Here is a 24,535-nt window from a genome sequence, read left to right on the forward strand (position 1 = left end):
CCCAGCCAACGATTCTGATTCCTTTTCCTTTCCCCCTTTTCTTTCTGTTTTGGGTGGTGTGCTCGGAGTAAAAAGGGGGTAATGGGTAGTGTAGGTGCAAGAAGGAGGGGGTACGATTCAATTTGTGCAGTTTGTGGTCCACCATGTTTAGGTGCCAGTTGTGTGCATCTCACACCAAATGTTGCCTGAGGACCTTGGCTCACAGATGGCTTGTCACATCTGTTGCAGATACTGGTGGAAGATCTCCACAAAAACACCGTGGATGAATAATGAGTTCCCTTCATGCACTGTCTGTATGTTCTCTATGAGCATTTATAGGTTTGGTTATATTGCAAAAAATATACTGACAGATGTATTCTGTTATCAACTGGGCTACTGACAATTTTCATAATTATGGCTGCAAAAACTCTTGATGTCATAGTGATAATTCAATTTCTTACAAGCCCCCAAATCCCAACTCTATTACAAATACATTTTATACAAATAGAGAAGTCACAGTGTTGAACCCGTCAAACTGCAAACGACAGCCTGAACGGAGAGGAAAGCTCATAATGGGCTATTAGGAGATTTAACAAACCCAGCGCCTGTGTTCTCTCTTCAACGTTCCTCATCATCCAATTCTCAAATGCCACACACTTGGCAAAACAGAGCTCGTGATGTGGCTCAAGAGCTGTACCCCCTCCTCCGAATCCCAACCAACCCCTCTCTGCCACCTTCACCCTCTACCCCCCCCCAACACCACCTACCCCCCCAAGCCCCACCCCTCCCTCGATAAGATCATCATCTGTCGCTAGAGTCTAGGGTCTGTTCCTGCACTCCACAGATACTTGGCAGACCAATGAATGTCCCTTTGTGTGGAGAGATCCTCCTCAGATAGCACCCAAGATGCTCCACGCTGGCATCTGTTTGTTTTTTTTAATGTGTGTATGTGTGTCCTGTCTTTCTTTTTTGTTATGTGTAGAGGAATAAGGGAGCCTCATCTCTTTCAATAGCATAAGAGTGAATGCTAATGATTTTCTCAGTGGCAAGGTGCCAGCATGGTATGATTTAAAGAATCAGTGGGTACTTTTAAATAATAGTATTAAAGCATAAAACACTCCTCAGCATACCCCCAACATGCAGTTTCCCCTTTTGTTGCCCATTAAGGTTGGAAAAATTATCTTATTAATCACACGCATATTCTACCAGGTCTTTATTAAAGCTACATCTAAAACATGTTTTGCATGGCTGCACCATACAATCATACAGACACATTCTATGTAGATGATTTTTGCGAATAATTTAAAATACATTTCCGAAAGTTTGGTTTATATTTCTGACATGTTTGGTATCTTTACAAATACTGGGATCTCCACTGAAATGAAGAACAAAGTTATGTAGAACTGAAATAAAAACAAAGCATATAGGATACAGTGTTACTTTTGTTAATAAAAACTATTCCATAAATGTCTGTCAAAGATGTTTTTTACCTGACTAAGATAACAATGATAAATTAATTTTAGAACTGGGTTGCCTTACATTTTAAGTTTACTGAATTTGAGAAGACAAGTTTTCAACTTTTCTTCTCAACTTCAGTCGTTAAAATTTTAAGGCAGCCCAGGCACTTACTTTTTATACTTTTATTATTATACTTCATTTTTACAGTGTATTAGAAAAGTGTGTCAAATAAGAAATTGAAACCTGAAAACAACCATGTTCGCAATTAAATTTTCAAATGTGGTATGAGTGCTATGAGCTCCGAATGGCAACAGGTTGGTAAACACCAGGAAATAGTCAGTACCAGGATGTTTTTGCTAGTCTGCAAAACACTCACACCAGAGCAGCGCCAGCCATTAGCTCAAGTTGTGAGCTGTAATTTGTAGTTTGTTGGCTGCAACGTTAGCTATTAGCAGCTGGTTTGTTTGTTAGCTGCAGAGCAGACACTGGTACTGGTCTAATCAAAGACTCTGTGAGAGGGCATTTTAAATATTTGGACTAACAATGTTGCAGATTTTGAAATAATTCAGGTTGAAATTATGTTCTGTTTCTGCTTAACAGTGAGACTGATAAGTCAAGAGTTTACAGTGAACCTGGGTACAAATAGGTTGCCCAGTTGTCTCAATTCGTTATTTATGGTCTTAAGTTCAAGCTTTCCAAATGATAATCAGTGAGTACGTGCTCGTAAATCATCTCTTAAACCTGTCAAAAACTCTACAGGAGAAATGCAAGTTTGTTTATATATAGACATTATTTGTGGTTATAGAAAACAATGATGCCTAAATGTAAATGTAACACTTGGTACAACCTGTCACCTTAATATCAATTTCTGATACTTGTATTGGTCAAACTGAATTAGTTTAAAGAGAGACAACATTTTGACTAAAAATAACAAATAAAATTACTTTTGGTCAACTAAAAATAGAATAAACATTACAGCATTAAACATTACATTAAGCATAACATTTTGGACTAAAACTGTGAAGGATAAAAAAAGACTAACATATCACTAAAACTAATGAGCATTTTCATTTTAAGACTAAGACTGAATGTAAAATATCTGCCAAAATTAAAACTAATAGGGCAAAGTTAATATCAAGCTGACTTGCTAGTTACATATTTTCAAGATTAAAAAAAACATATACTGTTTTAGCGAGGAGGCTGCAATGTCCACACAGGTCTGATTTAAGACTGTAACTGATATATTCTTTCCCTTAATTCTTTGAAATGCAATGATAGATTCACGTTTCACCACGAATGGTTCTATTAATGCACATGAAGTGTAAGCCTGAATTTTCTTAATATAATTTCTGGCCCGCAGTAAGGTCTCTGCTAATGGTCAGGGATGACAAATGACATCATCATCTTGCTGCTGCAGATTAACATTTGTTAAAGCAATGGATCTGTTCGAGCTATTTTCAACATGAATTTGACTTCTCTAACTAGTTCAAAGAACCAACTTCAAGGAAAAGAAATTGCCCACGGCAATGAAGAAAAGCCTGATTGCTGCCCGGGCTTATGGTTTACTTCACCTTTCTCCAGTTATCACAAGCATATTAACAGAAAGGGTGGATGTTATGGGGAAACAAAGAACCACAACAGCAGAGACAAGTGGGAAAAAAAAATGCTCGAGCTTCACACGGCAGATGATCCCTCTTGATATCAAGCAGTACCTTTGAATCAAAGCAAATAAATGTCTGCTGTTCAAAGTTCAATAACCTGTGCGTGGCAATTCACAGATGTCCCTCTGAATCCCAGTCATCTCCACTGACAGGCCGCGTTATAGAGTCGGCAAATGGGCTATAAATTAATATACCATGAGAGAGGCATATGGGGTGAAATGGAATGTACTATATCGGTTCAACAAAAGGTGCCACATCTTTAAAGCAGATATGTGATATGAAATTTTACAGCTGAAGGAGAAATGTCACAGAGCTTTGATAAGAGAGCGATGAACTTTCTTCCCCCCCTACCCAAACCGCTATTATCAGGTCCTAGTGAGCAAAATGCATCATTTATAACCCACAGCCCACACTATTATCTCGGAGAAGGGCGCTTGTTTTAAAACAGTGGAGGACCCCCACCACCAGCAGCGCCACCTCATCTCCTCCTCACCCACCTTCACTCCCCCTCCAACCCGCCCTAACCCACCAAGATGTGGCTGCTTCTGGCCCTGAACAGCGGGGAGAGAGTCGACCATTTACTGCAGAGCAAGTTTCCAGGCAACCACCGGAGTTTGGCCACATGAAGTAGTGGGGTGAGTGTGGGGGAGGAGAAGGGAAGGAGGGGTGGTTTAGTAGTGGGATTCACCCCTTCAGGTCCGGCTTGTTTTCAGGGTGTGGAGGGCTTGGGGGGAAAGAGTTAAACAAGCCAAAGGGATTAGGGCATTTTAGCTGTGACACTCCACACAGGCTGAGATGGGGGTTGTGGGGGATTGTGGGGGTCCCTTCGCTGGAGAACTCCCACCCTGTTATTGTACAAAGACCCAAAAATCCCTGCAAAGTATGTTTTTAAGGACGCAGCTACCCAGTCTCCAAGAAATCTACAACAAATGTAAAACAAAAAAAAGAAAGAAAGACATCTCGGGGTAAAATAATGCAGAGCAGATCACGCTTTCTATTAACATAATAAGGACATATTGCTAAATAAATACCTGGCAAGCTGCAAAATGTTTTTGCTGAAAAATGTCCACAGACAACGTATTTCATTTGGGTTTTTTTTCTTCGCTAAAATAGGCAGAGTTGGAGTTCACTTTCCATTTGCAGTGACAGCATTTAATTGAGATCACAATCTTAACCAAGGAGCTTTTGGTGCCTAAAACTAACCACATAGTCTTTAAGACTAAGACTAATCTTTAAGAAACGTTGTCTCCAAACATAATCCAGACAGCAATTCCATTGTGACCAAAATATTATTATGAAATCAATTTAGTATTGTACAAACATAATTACAGGAGTTTCAGCCCCATCGGCAGAACATCAATATTGCACACTTTTGAACAACTCAATGCTAATGTTTAAAAATCTGCGATTTCTACATTATCTCTACATGGTGACAAAAACAAAAAACAAAAGCCAAAGTTAAACAAATAGACTGTATAATAAAGATGGATGGCATAACAGACCCCAAAAGTAAAGTCAAGACATCGTGATCCCCCCCTGGTGGCTGGCTGCAGTATAGGTCACAATCTCTGCCCGCTCCATGTTAGCATATTGGACATGAACCAAACTTCAAGGGTCACATAAAATAAAGACAGTTTCTGTCATTTTGGGTAGTTACTATCACGCTGATGTTTGTTCGAGTGTTTGTTTTTAGGATAAGTTTTGTTTTTAATTAGTTATTTGATGTCACAAAAGGGGTTGTGATGTCATGAATGACAGCTGTGTGCCAATCAGTGTGCTCACAATTAATGGCGCTTTTTGTGATTGGTCGGGCAGGTGTATGGGTGAAAACGTGATATAGTGGAGATCGCTACTGCGCAGCGGCTAACTTCAAAAGAAGTCACCTGTGCAAGATGGCAGCAGCCGTATCCAGGATATTTTGGCTTCATTTTTGTACAGTGCGGAGTAGTGGACACTTGTCCATTTTTATATTTCGTCTTTGGGTTGGGTTTGAAATTGCGTTTATCCTCTTTCTGGGAAGAGTTAGATAGGAAAAGCGATACCACTCTCATATCTGTACCCTGATTCCTCACTACTGCTAGCAGCTGGTTAGCTTAGCCTAGCATAATGACTGGACACTGGGGTAAACAGCTAGCCTGGCCCTACAAATCCTACAAAAAACAAAGTATAAAAACGACATACTGCCTGTTTAAAGGGGGTTATGTAGCTCCCTGCTTCTTGGCTTTGGGCAGTGCTCAGCTAAATTCTCCGCTGATACCTACCTGACAACTGCTCCTTCAAGAAATAGATTGGCAAATAACCCTCCAAAAAAATCAGAAATTGACATTTCACTCACAAGTTTTTGTAAAAGATAAACATACCAAATATAACACAATCATAAGTTAGCCTTAAATATGCTAGCAGGTGGATCTTGTTATATTTGGACAGAACCATGCTAGCTGTTTTCCCCTGTTTCCAGTCTTTGTGCTAAGTTAACCTAACTGGCTGCTGGCTGTAGCCTTCTATTTAATGGGCAGATAAGAAAGTGGTATCAATCATCTCAAATAACTCTCGGCCAAAGAGCAAACACTATTCCTTTAATGAAAAGGCAAACCTTATTTGCAGGTCTGCAACAGGACTGTGACAAGTCAGAGGCTCTACATGCCCATCCACACCGACCTCAGCACACTTTCCACCTCTCTACATAATCAGCACACTACTTGCTGCACTGGAACTGAATCGGCCGTGAACATAAATTGAGGGTGTGGAATGGTCCAATATGGACATCACTCCTAGATACACTTGACTCAGTGTTTATGGGGATCCAGAGATAACCCAGGATCTTGCCATATCCACAACGCTCTTTGAATTGAAACTGCAGTAATTCACTGAGAAAGTTAAGCTGCACACTAACTCACACACAAGAACTTGGTCCTGCAGTACATTACCAAGACTGACACTGTTGTTCGGTGTCATTGAACAATTGAAATATACCAGCAGTGAAGCACTCTGTTTCATCAAAAAGCCTGGCGAAGTTAGCAGCAGGCTCGCTGACAACAATCTCAGAGACATCCATCTTTGGAGAAGCACTGCAATTTCTATTGATAGCATGTAAAGGGAGACAGCGAAACCTAAAGAATGACTGTCCTCACACCGAGATATCACCATATCGCCGACAACATCTAGAGGACACACACCACTCCTGCTGGAATCTGATTATTTTAAATGCTTTTCTTAAAATTTCAAAACCATCAAAAGGACACTGCTTCACCTGAGCGTCTCAGGACGAATGAGTAATTGATGGTATGTGCATCAGGAATGCATGTATTGAGACAGATGGATAACAATACTTGAGCTGCAAAAGGAAGTTGCTATTTTGTCTGCTCAGTCTTGTTATAAAGTGTGTAAAACGCAGCGTGACATGAAATAGTTATATTAGGAAGGAACTATAGGTAGAGATTGATTTGAATAATCCATATATAAGCGTGCTTTAAATATCTAAACAAACAACTTTTTAGCAAAGAACACAACATTGCTACCTCCAAGTCTTGATATTCTGCAGTTAATTCAGGAAGAGACTATTTTTAAAGTGCTCCTGAATCTCCTCCCAAGTCAATTACCAGGCTGCAACTTCCCCTGGGTAACGGGGGAATTCTGTTTTTTCCTGGGTGACCTAGTTGTCTTTTGTGAGTAGGTTTTAGCCGGAGCAGTTTGACAGTCAACAGATAAGATGGATTAAGCTTTTTTTTTTTTTTCATCCAGTTTTGATGTGAACAGCGTAAAAGCGGGTTAAATCATTGAGTTTCAGGAGTATTTTTAAATGCCTGGAGATAGCGCGATAAAGGAGCTAAACCTAAGACTTGGGCCCGAGGAAGGTCAAGGTCACGGCTTTGGAGAGCAGCTACCCAGCGACGCGGGGCCGGCTCTCGTCTCCCTCAGAGCGAGCCGAGCGCCGCAGCCCGAGCCCACCTCTCATCACTCCCAGAAAAGAGATACGAAAGAAGTGAAACAAAATCCAGCGAGAGCTCGACGGGCGGCATCAAAGAGCAGCGCACCCCTGCCTTGTGTGGGTGCCTCTGTGTGTGTGTGTGTGTGTGAGTGTGTGTGTGAGAGTGTGGGGGGGGGGGGGGGGGGGGGGGGGTGGGAGGGGGGGCCGCGGGCCGCGTGGGTGTGTGCGTGGGGTGTGTGGTGGTGTTGGGGGGGGGGGTGTGGGGGGGGGGGGGGGGGGGGGGGGGGGTTGTTTAGCTCCTGCCTGCATTTGCGTGCATGCATGAATGAGATGGGAGTGTGTGCCTGTGTGTGTGTGCACTGTAAAATATCGTTCCTCCATGAGCAACTAGCTCCATAATTATGTTTTGATTATTTGCGAGTACTAAAATAAAACAGCAATTAATCTGTTGATGTAAGACAGAAAATAGAAGTATGACGTACATATTAAACAACCCCGTTTACACAGCGACGCAATATTAAAACAAAATCACATTTTGAGAATATAATTTGTACAACACCCCCCTCACCACCTCCGCCACCTCCCCTTCCCGCCTTCCCCAAACCTGATCTGAGGCGTGCTTAACATGCGCATAGGAGCTGACAGCCGTACAATCACGTGACGCCGCTCAGCCAATCCTGAATTCATTTGAATTTTTTAAGCCGCGCGGTGATGAAGCCACTTGAGCATAAGAAAAAGGTGAAGAGGCGACTGAAATAACAAACAAATCAGGACGGTACACCGGGTCAGACGCTGCGTGTGACATGTTTGTTTATCGCATGTCACATCTGGCCGACACTGAGAGGTTTTCGGTTCGAAACATTTTCTGAGGGGACATATTTAGACACATTTTGTGGACGTCTATTCCCCCACTGCTCCTCATGTCGGTGACAGGGGAGAGTAATCCTATACACAGGCTGCTATTGTGAAATGAGAAACTAGCCTCCTTCACTGCCAGAGACCAGATGCACCTCTCCCTCTCTCTCTCTCTCTCTCTGTCCTAATCTGTAAACGACTTAAAGGAGCCTTATCTCCGGGCTCTTCTGCTTCATTTCATGCTTGATTTACTTTAATTTGTCTGATAGGGCACAAGGATTTGGAAATGGCCCATCTTTCGGTGGAAAATGTTCTGATTTTTCTCCGGCATTGTTATGTGGAGGTTTTTGACTTTTCTCTCTCCCCCTCTCTCACTCCTCCTCCTCCATCTCCATCTCTTTCCTACTCTTCCTCTTCCTTGCTCTCTCCCTCCCTCTCTCTTTCTTTCTCCATCATCTCTCCTTTTTCTTCTTTGGTGGAGGTGGTGGTGGAGGATTGGGGGGGTGGGGGGGGCTAGGATGTTGCTCCAGTGCAACAGTCTGTTTGAGTGCATTTAGATTCGAGCTAACACAGCAGAAACAAGTTTTTCCATGAGGTGTGATTTTGTGATGGGCGACACTGGAGTCGTGTTTGCCTTTCAGATCCACATTGGGAGCACAGAGCAGCCGAGTGCTTCAAACCACAAAGATCTTATGTTTAAGTTAAGAGACGACCGGCCCCTCCAGTTTAGCAAGTGGGTGAGCGGCTGCTGCTGATAAAGTTGCTCCACAATGAGGGACAGGGACGAGGCGACATGTCTACAGATGCCTCGAGTTCTTTTTTTTCTCCTGCTGGCGGAACTCAAGTACTTGCATGGCTGTCTGGCTGCTCCCGTCACCAGGACACCCCCCTCCACTTATATTTAGTGACTGAATGACAGTAGAGGCACTGAGCTATGATTAGAGGAGCCCATATCTTACCAGATCCTGAATAATCTCCATCCCCTCCCACCAATGAGCAAAGCACAGAGGCGGCACAGAAAAAGCAGGAGAAAAAGAGACAAGGAGAATGGGCAGAGCATTGTGTGTACAGAGATGTCATATAGTTCCACTGGCCTCCTCTGCACACTGTGTGGCCACTGAGAGGCAAAGGAAAAATCTAAATTCAGTCAACTGGAGTCAGTCTGACTCATCTGAACAGTGGCAGTCATAATCAGAGTCAAGAAAAAAAATTAAAAAAGAGACCTCCCACATGAATCGGAGGTCTGTATTAAACAATTGAAGTAATTCTCAACAGTAATTTCCCACACAGACTGACATGAAACGTCACTAACCACACCTCCAAACACAATGTGCACAAATACACGGCTAACTCCACACACACACACACACATACACACAAACACACAGAGCAAGAAACAGGGAGACCATTGAAATTCATCTCACAGCCTGAATTTACTTAACTGCGGGTCTGCGCGCGGTGATAAACGGAGTGATGATCCGGCAACACGTCTTTATCCATGCTTTGCTTTAATTAACGGCGGCTTGTTTGTTGAAAAGATGATTAATATGCCAATGAAAATTGCATAATTGAATACCACAACACCCGCACAATCAGGGAGGAACATGCCATTTTTTATTAACTTTTTATTATCATTATTATTACTATTATTTGGTATTTTAATTCACTTGACAAGCGGGCCCCACCCCCCGCCACCCCTGAACAGAAAAAAAAGAAGGAGGGAGGTGGAATTGGCGTGACCAGCGGGGGCCAAAGCTGGGCCCAGCTGTTCATCACCAATGAGAGGCCTTCACTGGCGGGGGGCACTGTTCTGATATCAATACCTATCAGTGTGAAGGCTGTGCATGAGTGTGTGTGTGTGTGTGTGTGTGTGTGTGTGTGTGTATGTGAGAGAGAGAGAGAGAGAAAGAGAAGGGGGTTTTGGAGGGATGTGGCTTGGATGGGAGTGCATTCCTATGGCCAAATAATAATGTGAGGACACCAAACTCAATGGAAGTGAGTCATGCATACGAAACATCAGAAAGCACTTTTTGCAAAAAAAAAGAAGCCTTGTAAATTCATGCATTCAAACATACTGTGTAGTTTTATTTAAAAAAGGGAGCCAAAAGAAATGAAAATTCACACGCGACTAAGTTTCAGTCGAGCAACCCAGAGTTTACCCAGCGTTATATCCCCCTAGCACCGCTTGCACGAGTGTCTCCATGTTAATGCTAAATACACACATCAAATATTCAACCAATTACAATGATACCTCTTAGAAAAACGTGTGCAGCTACAGCGCCTGGGAGGGTAAGCACTGCAGAACAAACATATTCAGAGAGCTAAAGAAAGACGCGATGGATGTCAAGTCCCTGGGGGCAGAAACAGCACCACCAGCCGCGCTTTAAGTCAGCTTCATATTTGGCTTTCGTTTTCTTCTCTTTTGACTTGCGAGTGTGAAATAGTAATCAGAGTAAAAAAGACGGCATTGTAAAGTGGACACAGATTCAGCTGGACAAAATGGTTGGGAGTGAATTATCTTATTAAAGGCATTCTCAGTGTGCCACATCCCACACAAAACTAGAATATAGTGACATCTTCCTCAGATGATAAGAACAGTGATTGCATTTTGCCCTATTTTAGATTATATAACTAACAACCATGAAGTTCCTCCATAAAGCCTCTTAGTATAGCGGATCAGTGACTAAATTTGCATCAAGACGATGCAGCATCGGAGTACAGTGATTTGTCTAATCTCTTGTTGCATATTTCATCATTATAATCACACATTGTGAATTGGTGAGAAAAATATGTGTGTGGCGGTGGCAGTGGGGGAAGGTGTTTTCTCCACACACAGGTAATGCATATAGTATAAAGCCTTCATCAGCAATCTCCTAAGAAATGAATGTATTTGGGGGGGAAAAAAGGCGGACAATGTTTACACATAGCTCTTTGATTGCAATTTAATTTTACATCACTCAGGGCCTGCAACTCACAGAGAAGCTGATGATGGACTTTCATCATCAGTATCAGCAATCTCAGTGTCATTCATGTTTTGTGAGACTTGTCTGAAGACTTTGAATAAACCCCTGGAGGAGCGAGATAAAACCTTTCCTTTTCTGAGAGAGAATTGCCATGATGCACGTCCAAATTTCTTGATTACAAGACGAAGAGAGGGGGGTACAAAAAAATAAAACCTTGAATGAAAGCCTGCACTGAAAGTTTTCAGTTTGCTGATATAACAGTCAAGTGTGTCTATAAGTCTACTTAAAACGCTTAGGTATCAGTGGAGACAGCTGCGACACCCTCGTCTTATGATTCTGTCGAGACAGTACACTATCAAACCTTTCATACCGTTCCCAAGCTACATTTCCGGTGACAAAAGCTTTGCGAAAGCCTCCTGAAGGATTCATCTATATCCTAATATTTCCAATCCAATTTAACTGGAGCAGCCGGAGTGGTCTGAGCACTAGTTTACCAATCTTTGCTTTCCAAGACTCTGTGTGCTGAAGGCTTGAGGGGTTCAATCAATGGCGCTTTGATCTCGGCTGGAACCATAATTATTTAACATTGTTACAAGGATTTCTCTAATCCATCCTACCATTAAATCCCTTTTACACCCTCATCTTCTGCAGCCTAATCTGCATCTGGGTGCTCCGTTTGTCTCTCTCTCTCATTTCGGCTCGCCCCTCCTTCCTTGACGACACCCTGACTTTATAATGGACTTGGGTGCTGAGTTAGAAAATGCCTTGTTTACTGAGAGCAACCTGACTGAACTGTGCTCGAACGGACTGTCGCTGTGCAAGAATTTAAAAGTTTTTTGCTGTATTTGTGCTGGAGTTTGGGTCACTTTACTTTCATTTCAGTTCAAATGTTGAAAATCTTCTTCGACTAAAATGCAAAAATATGAACTGTTGATTACAATTAAGCAAAATCATCTCAATACAGAAAAATCCCCCACATTCCTTTTAGCTTTTTCCTCGACAACAAGAAGTTTCTTTAGATGAACTGAGGGAATTTCAAAGTTCAGGTGACTGATGCCCAAAAGGTTTAATCCCATCTGTTTATTTTGCTGATCACTTTGACTCCCAACAAAAAGGGCCCACTGTCCTTTTGCAAATATTTGCGTGTCTGTGTTTCACCATGATATAAATAGCAGCACGGGCAACCGCAAACATTTGTTGAGGCACCTGCCACAGTATCGTGGCCATCTGGTCCTCCAATTCTCCTAGCATGACATATGTGCATTAAACCTGAAATGGTTATTGTTTTTTTTTTTTTTTTTTGGAGACTGGAAGAAGACGGATCGGCCAGAGACCCTTCTGGGTTGGCTGGAGTCAAAAATGAGACTCGAGAGTTTTTACATCTGAGTGAAGCTGCGTTTTCAGCATGTGCATGTTTGATGTCTTTAAAGGGGAAAGGAAGGGGGTGGATGGAAATGGATAGGGTTTTTAGGGGGGGGGGTGGGGGGGGGGGGGGAGGTCTCTGCTTGTGCTCCGTCTGTGTCTGACCGTCAGGTAAACTCTCAGATGGCCACTCTTTCAGCTGACCCTGCCTCGCCCTGGCCGATGCCCAGCTGGCACCAGGAGCTGAGCAAGCTGGGCCACGCCGGCCGTCAGGGACAGCCAAGAGAGGAGATTTGTGGACAAGGTGATCACATGGCTTCTGTTACCTCTCTGTCACACTCATCTCCTTCTGTATCTCCTTCTTTGCTGTGTGTCTTATTTTATGTGTATTTGCTGAAATATCTTAGATCCTGAGGTCACTACTATGTATGATACAAAGGCACAATAGCTTGGCATTAGAAGTTAAAAAGTACAGTTTAAGCACTGTGGGATTTAGAGCACCCCAGCTGCAAACTGACAGTTACAGTAGCAGTCACTCCTAAAATAAGGTTCTTGAAAATGCAACTGCAATTTTAGTAATACTGATAAAATTACTGGAGAATGTGCCAGGGTCTATGTATAGGGTTTTTTTTTTGCTTTTGGGACTTAATAACCAAAATAAAAATCAATTTATTTAATTTGAAAATATCAATAATGTTTACATGTTGTGTTAAATGTTGTCGATAATATTATGTGTTGAAGGGACACTAAAGCAATTTAATATTGCATTGCATTCCATAATGGGGGACATACTTGCTTGTTAACCGTACGTTAACAGAATGAATTCTTCACTTACTCGCCTTGTAGAAACCGTACAAAACTTCCTGATTTACAATGTAAACAATAAACATGGCAGCACTCGAGGAAGTAACTATTGTCAATACTGAGATAATTGTGAAACACGGCCTAAAATGTGGCAGTGGGGCAATCGTTAATTAGTATGTATCAAGCATGTTGTGCAGATAGTGTGTGCTATTACTGTGTTAATTTCTGAGGATGTACACTACTCACACTCCAAACGTATGCAGGATATGCAAAGCAACCATCATTTGCGCAAAAAAGGTGTAGTTAAAACCGAGTATATGTCTGGGAAATTTAAGGGAAAAAAGATTCAAAGCAGCAGAGCCTGAAATATCTTAACTTTTTGTATTAAGTACAAGTCAAGCCCCTGAAACATTGGATCCTACATTTCCCACAATGCAACTCAATCGCATCTCTAGCTAAAGCCTCCCTGCCTGTTAAATGGCCATTTTTTTCAAAGTTCATGCCCCCAGTTTGTATTACAGGCTTTCTGATTAAAATTTGTAGTCCACGCTAAAGACGAAATAACCTCAATGACATCATCAGGGTTATTTTCATTAGACCTTGGAAAACTCCCCCTGAACTTAAAAGGGTTATGGGGTAAGTGGCTGTGATGAGGAAACTGAACTTGGTGGAGAGTAATAATGTTTCATTATTTATTCAAATGCAAACTTCTGCATTGGAGCACAACTAAGTTGTATTTTAATGTCATCTCTACCTATTGTGAGGAATATTTATAAAGACTTGATTAGAATAAGGAAGCTAGCTAATTAAAATTCAATGACTTATGGAGAGGGGGTGGGATTAAATACATTTTTACTTATATATATATATTAGCAGCCTACCTTCATTACCTCATTGGTGGACAACACAGACTGCATAATAAAGGCCAGTACACCTTTAAATCTGCAAGATATTTATTCATTAATGTAAATTTATAGATATGTTAATAGTTTTACATACTGTATGTATGATTGAATATCACACTGAAACAAATGGTATCTCACAGGCTGAACTCTTACTAGAAACGGCAGTGATCATAATTACAGCGCTCTTAACGAACCCTGGATTTCCATGACTTTCATAAGGGGGTGTAGTTTACATGAGCACGCATTTAGATAAGGCTGAGAACAAGTTCATTAGCAGAGTTAGCTAGCTAACACACACCACTCCCAATTAGCCTAGAGGAGAGCGAGTGGGAGAGAGAATGAGAGAGACAGAGTCAGATTCCTATCACCGCCAGTCCATGAAAATGAATAGAAAAGCATGACACGCTATCTCCCAAATCAGTGGCTGATTGCGAAACATCCGTGACGAGAAATGAACAGAAGATCAGTGTGCAGATTTGCTTAAGGACATACTTGTAGAGACGAGGGGAGAGAAAGGGAACTCGCTGGGTGTTCCACATCAGAGACCCAGCACTCTGCACAGCACAGAAGAGGCAGCTATCAGATTAATAGTGAGTCATTCTGTACGCTCCTCTGCTGTTACAGACAGAAAGACAATCAGAGAACAGGGGGCAATCGCGGACAGCACTTGACATGAGTTACTAAAGTGGAGATGAAATGCAGGGACAGAAAAAAAAAGTTCAATTAAAGGATGTAGATTGTAAAGGCTTTTGTTGTTACTCAGCAAAAGGGAAACGGTATGGAGGTGCTTCAATAGAATCACCAAAGCAGGTGGGCATGTTCCGAGTTAGCCCACCTCATTAAAAGGCTTCACTCTCTTTTTATGTAACGGCCATTACACATCCTATTCAGATGCACACTCGCGGTGATTAAAAATTATCTGTTGGTGATCATAATCACACCTGCTTAAACTTAAGCCAAAGAATAACAAAGAACTTTTGAATGCTCAACTATCTGAACATTTACAAAGAGATTAAAGGGGAGACAGTCTCAAACTAAATAAATTTGCTTTTAATCGCTTTGAACAGGAAGTCATGTCATTTCAAATGTTCCTATCTGATTGTCTGATTCCCCTCTTTATTCAAATTATAACATGCCCATCTGACTTTTCCAGCACAATGGGAAAAATTAAAAAGGGAAATGACCTTTCATGGCAGCCATGATGGGAGAGTGAATGGCATTATTATGCAGCAAGATTAATTTCTGCCCACTCTGGGCTGCCCATTGAGAAAACAGAGGAGGGGCACGAATGCCTCAGCGTAGAGCATCATATCATAGAGATGTCGAGAGAGTTACATGTTGATTACCACCAGAATATTTATGTTTTTTTTAATAAACCTGAATTGATTGTTAACATATATCAGGATTTCCCCACACATTCAGTTATTTGTGGTATCCTGCCATAATTACTGAAACTGTTCATATGTTTTCATACGAACAACCTAACCTCGTACATCCTATGTATTTTGAAAGGCTGCTATCTTTTGACCAATGAGCTGACAGGGGTAAACAAGGGGAAAGTCTTGAGTGGTATTGTTGGTGTGGTGGATGGGTCGTAAAAATCCGAACTTTCCTTGGTGATGCATGGTCCAAACCATATGAACTTTTAGTCATTTTAAGATACGTCCTCAATGTTTCTTTTCCTAAACCTAACTACAGTACCTTTACTTGCCTAAACCCAAAGACAAACACATGCATTAAAAAATAAATAAATAAATTTCAAGTTTGCTGTCTTCCCCTCCCCCCTTCAGCACAGCCACAAAACACTCAATACTATATATACTAGTATGTTTCTTTAACTTAAATGCAGCCATGTGCTAAATGTCATTTTTCAGTTTGTACTACAGCAGAGATTAGGATACAGTGCTGAAGTCCTCAAACTGGATGTCACTCGATAACTCTGAGCCACTCAGGCTGCGGTTTAGTAAAACATGAAATGGGCATCATGTCCCACATCACCTCCTCTGCAGTTCAGCCATCCTCACTGTATGCAAGAGGCACTTTACTCGTATGAAACTCAAGTCTTCCTCCTCTCTCTCTCTGCTGCCTGTCCAGCAGTTTGTTTCTGAGCCTCTAATTCTCATTCTGATGGCTAAGTAGAAGGGGGGAAGGATAATTACAGTCAGTCATACATCTAGTCATGCTACATCCCGTCCCTCCTTTTCAAAGCAGTATTTTTAAGCTCAGCATTTTCTCGCCCAAAAGGGCCTTTTTCCGCATGTGATGCCTTCTTTTTGTCATGGCCCCCATAGTTCTGAGCTGACCCCCTCAGCCCTGTCTCCTGACTGATCACAGTGATGGTTTATTACTGTCGTCCCGGCGTTCTTATCTTTAGCCAGCAATGCTCATTTCCTTCCCCAGATTTAAATGCAAATGTGAAATTTAATGATAAATGCATTATCTGATAGGTGCGATAACACTGATTCACTGTCAGTATAAAATACACACCCCGGGGGGCTTCGAGCTAGCAAGCACAACTTGCCCAAATCCACTTTTTTCTCCCTCTCTCCCTCGCTCTCTCTTCTTTTCCCTCTCTCTCTCTCTTTTCTACAAACGCGTGTACCTGCAATAAATTCTTGAGGTCATTTTATGCATTAAAAGGAATCACATTTTGTGTGTTCAGCAGTGTGGGTGCAAGCTATTGCTGAGCAGTAATTGCTGTGCAACTATCTTGTTCAATGTATTATCCATCACTTTGATGAAGTTACTTTTAGTAAAAGGGCAAAACAAGATTAAAAAATGTGTTGTAAACTCTTCAAAAAAGCTACATCTGCATTGCATTACAGATTACTTTATAAAAAAAAAGATAAACCTGCTTTTTTGAGTGAGCAGCTGTTGGTAATTGAATGTACTGTTAACTGATTGGTGGGCGTACATTCAGCTGAAGTAGCTTCTGACTCATTTGTCCATCTATAGTTGCTATTCAAGACATACTGTTTCTTACTTTTAAGCCAGAAGTGTCAATAAAAATTGTAATGCACTTTTTCTATTCAAATACCTAATCTCAAACTATGCATCATGCATTGCATTTACAAGGTTCCCACACATATTAAGTTTTAAAAACGTTTCTATAACAAATTACCCTATTTCCACGACTTTTTAAAAGTAAACTAAAATAGGTAAGCAGATCATTAGATGAGGCAATGGGTTGGTTAGTTGATGTTGTCTTGCAGCTATACCGATGCTTGCTGCAGTGGTAGAAGCAGTAACATTATCAGGTTTGGCTATGGGAGACATAGAATATGTGTCAGTGCTTGCAAACTTTTTTGGTTGTCTTGATGTTTTTTCCCTTTAGCGTGGCTTACCAGAGCCGGTTTCCCCATGTTACCAATCTCAAACGAATTGGTGCAGAACTTACATAGAGTGGGGCTGGAGCAAGGGTCTGTAACCTTTACTATCAAAGCAAACAAAAAAAAAAAACATGTTTTTTTTGTCTGGAGCCACAAAACATGTTTGAGCCTTATAATAAAGCACAGCCTTTTAAGTCATTACTAATAGGTCTACATGAGCATTCAATCATATGTTTTATCACAAGGTTGCTACTTTGCAGTGGACAATTTATGATTACTTGGTACTTAAACTTTGCAGCATTGGTGGAGAAAACAAACAAATCTATCCACACACTATTAAATACTTTTTTGGATTTGGAATCCATTACTAGGCTAGCTAGGGAGACTCAGCACTAGCCACCACTATGTAGGTTCAGAAAAATGTGGAGAAAAAAACACCAGGCCATAGACTGATGACACATTGTAGCTGACGTAATGTTAAAACTTTTTTTTTTTTGGTGTATAGGCAACTTTTTTTTTTTTTTTTACAAAATTAATGTTTAAAATAATAATAATAGTTATTCATTACCACATCATTTGTTGTCAAGGCCTGAGGGAGCAACTGGAGAGGGGCTAAGGAGCTACAGGTTGCTGACCCCTGGGCTAGGGTCTGCCTCTTTCGAGCTATGTATTATACTTTTTTAAGATTATTTTTGGGGCATTTTTGCCTTTATTAGATAGGCCAGATCAATATCATGAAAGGGAGAGAGAGGGGATGACATGCAGCAAAGGGCCTCGAGCTGGAATTGAACCTGCTGCCACTGCAGCAAGGACACTGCCTTCATTCATGGGGCGCCTGCTTTATCCACTCGGACATCCTGAGCTATGTATTATACTTGCTGTTAGAAAACCACATTTAAATCATTATTTAATACATAGCAAGCATTTGTGGACAAGCAGACTGTGAGAGCTTGCTAACTTTACTCGCTCACCAGACATTCCCGCCACAAACTAGCTGCATACGCCAATCATGTGATACTAGTTACAATCAGTCATGACGTGCAGATCTAGATTGTAAATCAATAAGTCAGACATGTTTAGGGATGTTTATGAACATTTACAACATTTTAACAATAGCCAAAAAATGTATATTGAAACATTTTTCAAATTATTTTTATAATTCCAAACCATATCCAGGCCTGGAAAACAGTTTTTCATGACTTTTCCAGGAATTTCATGAATGAGGGAGCATTAAATGTAGTTATATTTGTCAGATGTTGTCTAGGAAGATGATATGAAAACTTTTCTTACTTGGGCCATCCCATTCATCTTGCCCCACAGCGGTATGCCTGGTCTTCTCGCCCGGCCCATCCATCTCCGACTCTCCTCCTTCTCGGTTGCCATCTTCCTCTCCTGAAAGGCAGAAAAAAAAATCCCATAAAGCACACAGAACAAAGTGAGTAGCACTCAATCCAATTTTAATGCTCAGAAACCTAATTTAATCAAGCACTGCATTATGGACTGTGCTGCCCTTCCAAAGGGTAGATTCTACGGACTTTGGATATCATCCCAGCAAAAACCATTCTGTTTTAAGACCATTTCCCGTAATATTTGAGTGTGTCACAACCTGAAGACATTGTCATTGTGTGTGACTGTGTTTTTATAGTTCTGTCTATGTATATTTGCAGTGAGCTCACCACATCCAGCTGCACACTTTTATGTAAAAGGAGTTCCCATGAGTGCTCGCAGGAACAGGAGGAAGCCCCATGGAACAGGAAGGAAAGCAATGTGTGGGAGAGAGGTGGCTATTTATTACCGTTTGATCTATTGTGGAGCGAGCTAGAATGTGTGTTATAGGATGTAGGGCTGATTTACAGTCTCGGGGCTCACACAGACCATGCTAAGGGATATTTGGGTATCTCTCTCCAGGATGTAAGTGCTTAAAGACCTTGTTAAACAGACTCCGCCTCCAAGTGTGCAGCAGTAACACAGACTGGTTGAGCACTCTGAGATGCACTTACTGTAAAAAAAATCTATTTTTGCATGTCTACAGTAAGCACAGTTTGTTCTCAAAGTTTATAGGCACATAAATCAGTGCTTAGTAGGTGCCCCTAGTGTGGTGCTCTGAATAAATCCAATGTGGCTGACACAGTGGTTGCACAGTGTCTCTCAAAACTCGGGCAAGTAAGAGCAAATCTGCTCGGGGCATGTAGTGGTAGTTGATAGTTTGTGGAGGAACATTTCTCTCACTTTTGTCGCTATATCGTTTTCATCCCTTTGATGTTTTAAACCCAATAGTGAACGGTCAAGGACAGGCCTGGATTACTACAATGGATTACTACACTTCACACACTCCACAAGGAAAAAAAAAGGGGGATCGATGTGTAGATTTAAATGTGAATATATTAGGATGACAAAGACAATAAAGATGTGGCTTCAACAGCATGTCATAAAAAAAAAAATCACACTTTTCACCAAATATGATACATACACTTTGTTGTCATGTGGTTGTTTACTACATCTGTATCTGATTTTCCCCCCACAGCTTCCCAAAAAAGCATTTCAGAGTGTTAGTTATCACACTTCCAGTGACAACTGCCACGGGACACACACTACTTCACTCCAGCGCCGTCCGTCCTCAGTTAGGTTAATCTCCAGATCAAGCACACACACCATGCTTGTTTAGCTTTTTTTGACATGGCTCACTTCAAAGAAGGTAGCAAACATTGCCAAAAGGATGTCAGCTTTCTGCCTTGCACGAAAAGAGATGTATACGAAGAAAAAAAAAGAGATACTGAGGGGAAGTCTGCAGAAATGTCCTACTTACAGTACATGAGGTCATTATGACCCAGTTTTGCTTATGCAAGTGTCTGCTTGGGCTGGCGATTTCTCCCCTTCCATTTCCCAGTATATTATCAGGGAGCCCACTCAACTAAATTCCCCCCACTATTTATTGTTGGGCCTGGAGAACCTCTTTAGCATACTAGGCTCGTATTATGACGAGGATAACAAAAGGCGTGTATCAACAGTTCCTTCCAATGGAGCGGAGTTTAAAAAAAGCCGGCGAGATAACATTAAAGGCACTACCTTGATCTCAGGCGAACATGTTAAGCCCTGTAACGAAACGTATTGGAAGTGTTTAATTACAGCCCGGGAAATGAAGCTACAAGATGATTCCTTAATTAAGCAGTGATTAAGGATTTTCTGCCTTCTATCTAACACAGTTTGCAATGCATTTTAAACACAATCGCCCAGGCAACCTCACAGGGAACAATGTCACAGGGCTTTGATGAAGTTTCCTGCACAAATGTCACTAGGAAAAAGCACAGTAGAGGAAGAAGTGCTGAAGCAGCGCTGCTTTGCTTACAGTGTGGGTTTGATAAAAACCTGCAACACAGACGGATACCCATTTTTATGCTTTGAACCGATATAGGAATTTTGACCTTTCTGATATAGACAGATTGATTGAGGTGCTCCATTTCATTCACTATAAGTAATAGAGACTGCCTTGTTTCATAATTTGAATTGAAACCCTCTGCTGTCTTATCAAGGGAGACAGATTGTCAATGATCATCCTCTACATTATCACCTAGATCATAATTTACATCTGGCTTAGGTTCCTTTCCCTGTGCAATCAAATGGAGATACTTAAGGTTGAGTGAGAGAACAGAACAGAAGGGACGAGGGGGGGAGGTGGGGAGGCGAGGCGAGGCGAGGCGGCCTGCTGGGTGCAGGGTTGGCGGGCATGCAAGAGGAGCCAGTGAGCTGTTAAAATCAGCCCTATCGCCGCTCTATCAAAGGACAGCTCTCTAGCCAAATCGCAGTCACACGCAGCGCGCTACGCATTCAGGTCAATAAGCTTATAGGCGATTTACACAAACAATTCCTGGAGCAAGGTAGCAACAAAGTCATATTGGCTTTTTCTCTCCCTTTTAGCATTGTCTCTGCCAAGGAAGCCCTTGAAAATGTCAATCTCTCGCATGTGACTTTAAGGTGCTCAGAGCACTCTAATCCTGACCACTGAGTCCACAGACAGGTTGCAATTTCTGCAAAATGGAGTATAAGTATTTTTAAGTCTTGGCATGAGATTGCAGAGTTCTACATGTTACTGAATTCTAGGCTTGATGACTTCAACCCACTGCCACTTTTCAAAACCCAATCTTGCTAGTATTGGAGGAACAATTTTCAGAATGTAATATTAGCAAGGGGGGGGTGTATGCTATCCCCCCAGCAGTGGTAGTGGTAGTCAGCTGATATTGCATATTCGGTTGTTGATGCAGATTATGCAGCAACAGATAAAGTCAATTCCAGGAAGCAACCTTTTTCACCAAAGTCAAGCATAGCTGTAAGACTTCTCTGCTATCTGAAAAATAGGTTTGAATTGCATGCAATTTGTGGCAGGCAGAGCACTCCAATGGAGGGAGGCTATTAGTGAAATGCCTTGCCACTGTCTCTTTAAATGCCAATAAATTCCCATCATTACAGAATCTGGCAGTTTTCCTCCCTGTCTGCAGCCTGGGTCTTTATCTCGCTCTGCCTCAGTCTCTGAGCATGTAGATCTGGCCCAGTTAGATTGTCATACTTAACAAACATTAATGATTAATTTCCTCCACTGAGTCAAATGGGGCTAAAGGGATGACTCGATTCATCTTATCGCACCACAAATTAGCATTTCCCCATATTCTCCAGCATCAACTGTGCATTAAAATTCCACATTTACCATTCTGGGCACTGGCAGCTGTGGCGAAAGCGCCAAGGAGATCTTCCTCCTGTGTTGCTGGAGATTCTGATTACTTCTGTGTTACACAAAGAGTGGCATAATTAATTCTGCCACTTTCTGTTTGTTACTGTATGTCTCTGACCGCTGCAAGTCAAATTACTCACTAAGAGGTTATTTGAAGGGTCAAGGTGGGTTTGTTATTTGCGTTGTTAAGTACAGCTTGTGCAGTCCTGAGCTTTCACTCCTCACTTCCACTGTGATAAAAACATTTCTGCCCACATTATAATTTTTGTAATTTGAGGAGAACGCTGCAGAAGAGTGCAATATGTTCACATTAGTTGTGCTTGATGTCTCCTGACACATAGACACTCACAACGGCATCAGAATCAAGTGGTTTGAGCTGAGGGGAAAAAACATCATGTTGTTTTACTTCACAAAAAAGGTGTTTTACATCGAGGAAATGAGATACATGAAATGACATGTAAATTTACTGTCAGAGCTAACTAAGGAAGTCATTTGTCATCAGACAAGACTTGGAACGCACAAAGGGAACAGCTTGTGGCAACACCCTGTGCTGAACTTCATAGATAGCCAACAATAAAAGAGGGGGTGAAACAGCAAGGTGAAATTTCACAATTTCAGTAAAAAAAGATTCCACTCAGTGTATATAAAAAAGGTATCTTTCTTACAATTATGGAGCCAGGTGTGTCAATAGAGTATAAATCTTTGCTGTGGAGTCGACTGTGGACTCTTCACAAGCTGAGCTCCATAAATGTGAAATTGACCGAGCAGGAAAAGTTGTTTGAGGTAAGATTCTGTTTAAATCGCAGGGAAAGCCAAGGTTATTTCTTTAGATATATGGCCGTTTTTTTTGTTGTGTTTTTTCTCCCAGAGATCTCAATAGGTTGCAGACCCCCTCTAATTCCATGTTTATTAAAACACAGTTCCTTCTCTCCGGGGCTTTACTATTCCAGCAAGCTGCTTCATTTCACACCCACGTATGTTGTTTCACTAACATTATGTTGAGTGTCACTGACATTCATGTAATGGCAGATGAGTGCTACAACTGTAACTGTAATAGCTTAGGCCTACAGTTTCCTTTATTACTGATAATACTGATGCTTAAGTTCCCAACACTGACCCCCCCCCCAAATAGCAGCTACTTAATCTTTTTATTATTTTTTCAATAAATCGATTAGTTGTTTCATCTATAAAATATTAGAAAATATCAGATATGTCAATTAGTGTTTCCCAAAGCCCAAGAAGACAGCATGACCTCAAATGTCTTATTTTGTCACAGCCCCAAAGATATTCGATCTTCTGTCATGGAGGAGTAAAGAAACAGAAATTTTTCACATTTAAGAAGTGGAATCATAGAATTTAGATTTTTTTTTCTTTAAAATTAATCAAATTTCAATTGTACAATTGGTTGGCGAGTAATTTAATGGTTGAAAACTAACTGAATAATCCATTAATTGTTGCATCTTTACTCTGCTACAAGTAAAAGTCCGTCATTTCAAAATTTACTAAAAATACAGTATTATTATTAAAGTATGATCATCAAAATACACTTCACTAACATAATGAAGTGCAGTCATTATGTAGAATGGACCCTTTCAAAAACTGATATGTAATCTTGTATTGTTATGATTGATGCACTGACATGGCTGGTCTACTTTGGGGAGTTGAATCAATAAAAAGTATACCATGTATAATTTGTGGTATATTTCTGTTGTATCTAAAATCTGAGCCTGCAAAGTAACGAATAACTTAACTTATAAAACAGTAGTTGAGTAAATTGCACAAAATTTACCTGTAAATGTAATAGAGTTGAAGTTGGAGCAGCATAAAATAAAAATACTCAAGTAAAGTGCTGTAAAAATACCTCAAAAATGTACTTATGTGGAGTACCTGAGTTACTTCCCACTACTGCGGCGTCATAAGATGACTAATAACAAGGAGAGCTCAAAAACATTGCTCTACTACACAAAGTAAGCTTTATTTATATAACTATATCTTATTGTTGTCTTGTGAATTACTGGGTTAGTTTACCTTTTAGGCCTCTGAAGATATTTCAAACACCTTACCCTATACCCTTTTTTTTTAAACTTGATAAAATCTGCTAAAACAAAAAAAAGAAACAAATAATATCAGTGAAAAAATAATTTTTTTGACTGATGTCACAAACTTGCCAGAAAACAGGTCAGTAAACACTACAGAGCAGCATCGAGACAGTTACTTAATCAGTCTTTCTTTCAAACTCAGCAGACAGATCTGAAATGACGTTTGAGCACTGCTTGGACAGGGATGGACAGTATTTGTGGCTGCATGTTAATGTATTGTGCCGGAAAATGGGTAAAAATTTGTAACTGGACCTTATTAATACCCATGGCGACTGCATAATTTGTCCCAGGAATGAATGCAGATTGTAACTTTTCCCATTTAATATAAAAGCCAGATATTAGATGGTATTAGTGGTTTCTTTGTCCAGTGGTAAAGGGGCTTTATAAAAAAAATTAAAAGAAAAGAATCACTGTTGTTGGTGAGCTGGTCACACCACATAGACACATGCAACTTGTGATGAGGGCAGTA

The 24,535-nt window shown here is 41.0% G+C and overlaps 1 protein-coding gene across 1 annotated transcript in view; it reads right to left on the reverse strand.

Moving 5' to 3' along the window:
- The window catches only part of zfpm2a (zinc finger protein, FOG family member 2a), a 143,042-nt gene that overhangs the window by 78,572 nt on the left and 39,935 nt on the right, over positions 1-24,535 (reverse strand). The window contains exon 3 of the mRNA XM_042490344.1: positions 18,535-18,636. Coding sequence (XP_042346278.1) covers positions 18,535-18,636 — 102 coding nt within the window. The remainder of the gene's footprint in view (positions 1-18,534; positions 18,637-24,535) is intronic.

The sequence above is a fragment of the Plectropomus leopardus genome, chromosome 7 (assembly GCF_008729295.1).
Source record: "Plectropomus leopardus isolate mb chromosome 7, YSFRI_Pleo_2.0, whole genome shotgun sequence".
NCBI classification, from domain to species: domain Eukaryota; kingdom Metazoa; phylum Chordata; class Actinopteri; order Perciformes; family Serranidae; genus Plectropomus; species Plectropomus leopardus.